This window comes from Gossypium hirsutum, chromosome A07 (assembly GCF_007990345.1).
Source record: "Gossypium hirsutum isolate 1008001.06 chromosome A07, Gossypium_hirsutum_v2.1, whole genome shotgun sequence".
NCBI classification, from domain to species: Eukaryota; Viridiplantae; Streptophyta; class Magnoliopsida; order Malvales; family Malvaceae; genus Gossypium; species Gossypium hirsutum.
Genome location: NC_053430.1, coordinates 11,373,685 through 11,375,873, shown reverse-complemented (window position 1 = coordinate 11,375,873; position 2,189 = coordinate 11,373,685). Strand labels below are relative to the sequence as shown.

Genomic DNA, 2,189 nt, shown 5'->3' with positions numbered 1-2,189 from the left:
TTAGATTATGTTAATAATCTCATTGTAATTTTTTAAAAATTTTGATTACTAAACTAAATCTGTAATTTAACCTTTATTTTATGATGGAAGCTTATGAAAAAGTCATTGTTTGACTTGAAAGAAAACGACAATTTTGATTTTCTTTTTCCCTAAACCAATCATTACAAATAACTTCTTTACATTTTGACTTAAATCAAGATTTTTTTTTTATCATCCAATAAGGAAAAAAAATGGGTTGAATAGAAAAATACTCGAGCATTTCAATCAGTTATTTATAATATAAATATGACTTCCCAAAATTACATTAAAAAACAATCAAAGTAAAGCAAGCAACCCAACCAATACCGTGTTGAGCTCAGCATTTTCCAGTTAATATTTCCGTGTCTGCTACTCCACACAAATAATAAATTTAAGTGGGCCAAATCCAACGGCTCCAATTTTTTGTTAGTTTTCTTTTTTTTAAATAGTCAATTTTATTAAAAAGGAAAATAATATTAATTTTTAAAGTTTCCACAACTGAAAAAGGCTTCACATGAAATTTAAGGAAAAAAAAAGAAGAAGCTTCACATGCTTTCCATGAAATCAACCACTCCTAATGAAAAAAATTATTTTTAGGTTCAATTATATTAACAATCACCTCGCTATTAATAAATTTATTTTTTAATTAATTATTTATAAAAAAATTATAAAATAATTACTTATTTATTTAATTTTATTTTTTTTATCATTAGCTGGTTAATTGTGATAGTTTTTAAAATTGACATAACAATAATTTTAACTTTCAATATTTATAAATTATGTTAATTTAGTATTGATCCTATAAAAAATTAACTCTCAATATTTACACATTATATTTTTTTGTAGTTTTTCTTTTCTGTTTATTTTCAATCAAATTTAACTAATAAATTTGTTTTCTTAACTTTTTAAGTAAAATGATAAAAAAAATTACAAAAAAAATTAAATTACACAATGTATAAATATTGAATTAATTTTTTTTAAAAATCAAGACTAAATTGACATACTTTATAAATGTTAAGGGTTAAAATTACTCTTATATCAATTTAAAAAAAATTAAAAATGAATAATTTACCATCATTTTAAAAAATATACTAAAAGTTAGATTAGTAGTTTACCTTTTTCTTTAAGCATAGGTTTATAATTTTAATAAAATAAATATAAATATAAACCCCTATATTAATTTCGTACATTAACAAACAAAAATAAAACCTAATTGCCATTGCCATTAAATCGAAGTTGTAAGTGAGCAATCATAATATATATACACACACGAAATTAACAGTTCCAAATACTAATTTCATTAGGGTTCCTAAACTAATTAACTTTCATAAGGTAAATTGAAAAAAAGAAAAAACCCTAAAACTTAACCTTTTAATTTGAAGCATTGGTCATCATCTTCTTGAACTCATCGAAATTAACGTTTCCATCACCGTCTTTATCAACTTGACTAATCATTCTCCGGCAATCACTCAACGAACATTTCTCACCTAATCTTTTCAACACGGCGTGCAATTCATTAGCCGAAATCAATCCGTTTTTATCCAGATCGTACATATCGAACGCGTCTTTGAGCTCTTTGTTACCACACTGTGCTTCACCATCGTCGTCATTGATGTTCGTTTGTTGAAAAGCAATGAATTCATCTAGATCTACGTAGCCATTCCCGTCTTTATCCATCTCCGACATTATCCGATCCACTTCGCCGGAAGACGGCGCCGAACCTAAAGCACTTAACACCGATTTCAATTCGTCACGAGAGATTTTACCGTCGCCGTTTTTGTCGAATTTGTTGAATACCTCCTTCATCTCTTCAATTGAACCTAAAAAACTCGCCATTGATGAGATTTTTTTTTTCTTTTTGTTATTATTATTTTCGCTGGTTTTGGAGGCGTATTTAAAAGGTCTACTGACGCGGTTTATTTGCCCGCGTGAAAGGAAAGATAGGATGTGGCCAGGTATAGATTGATTTTGTGGGAAGGAACCAAAAGGGAAAACACACGTGTTGATTTTAGAGTAGGGCGGTAATTGCTTAGAGTGGAAAATTGTGGCTTGAAATAAAAAGATTTTGGGCAGACAGTATTTTATAGTTTTTGCAATTCTGACCACACCTTTTTAACGCGTGCTTGTAGATCTCAATGTATTTCCAACTAGACTTGCTGGATGTTATGGTG

At 28.0% G+C, this 2,189-nt stretch overlaps 1 protein-coding gene across 1 annotated transcript; it reads right to left on the bottom strand.

Annotated features, from left to right (window-relative positions):
- Positions 1-1,221: 1,221 nt before the first annotated feature.
- Positions 1,222-1,949, bottom strand: LOC107936609 (probable calcium-binding protein CML23). Its single transcript, XM_016869367.2, has one exon. The coding sequence runs from the start codon at positions 1,852-1,854 to the stop codon at positions 1,390-1,392; it is 465 nt and encodes a 154-aa protein (XP_016724856.1). The 5' UTR covers positions 1,855-1,949; the 3' UTR covers positions 1,222-1,389.
- Positions 1,950-2,189: the final 240 nt, after the last annotated feature.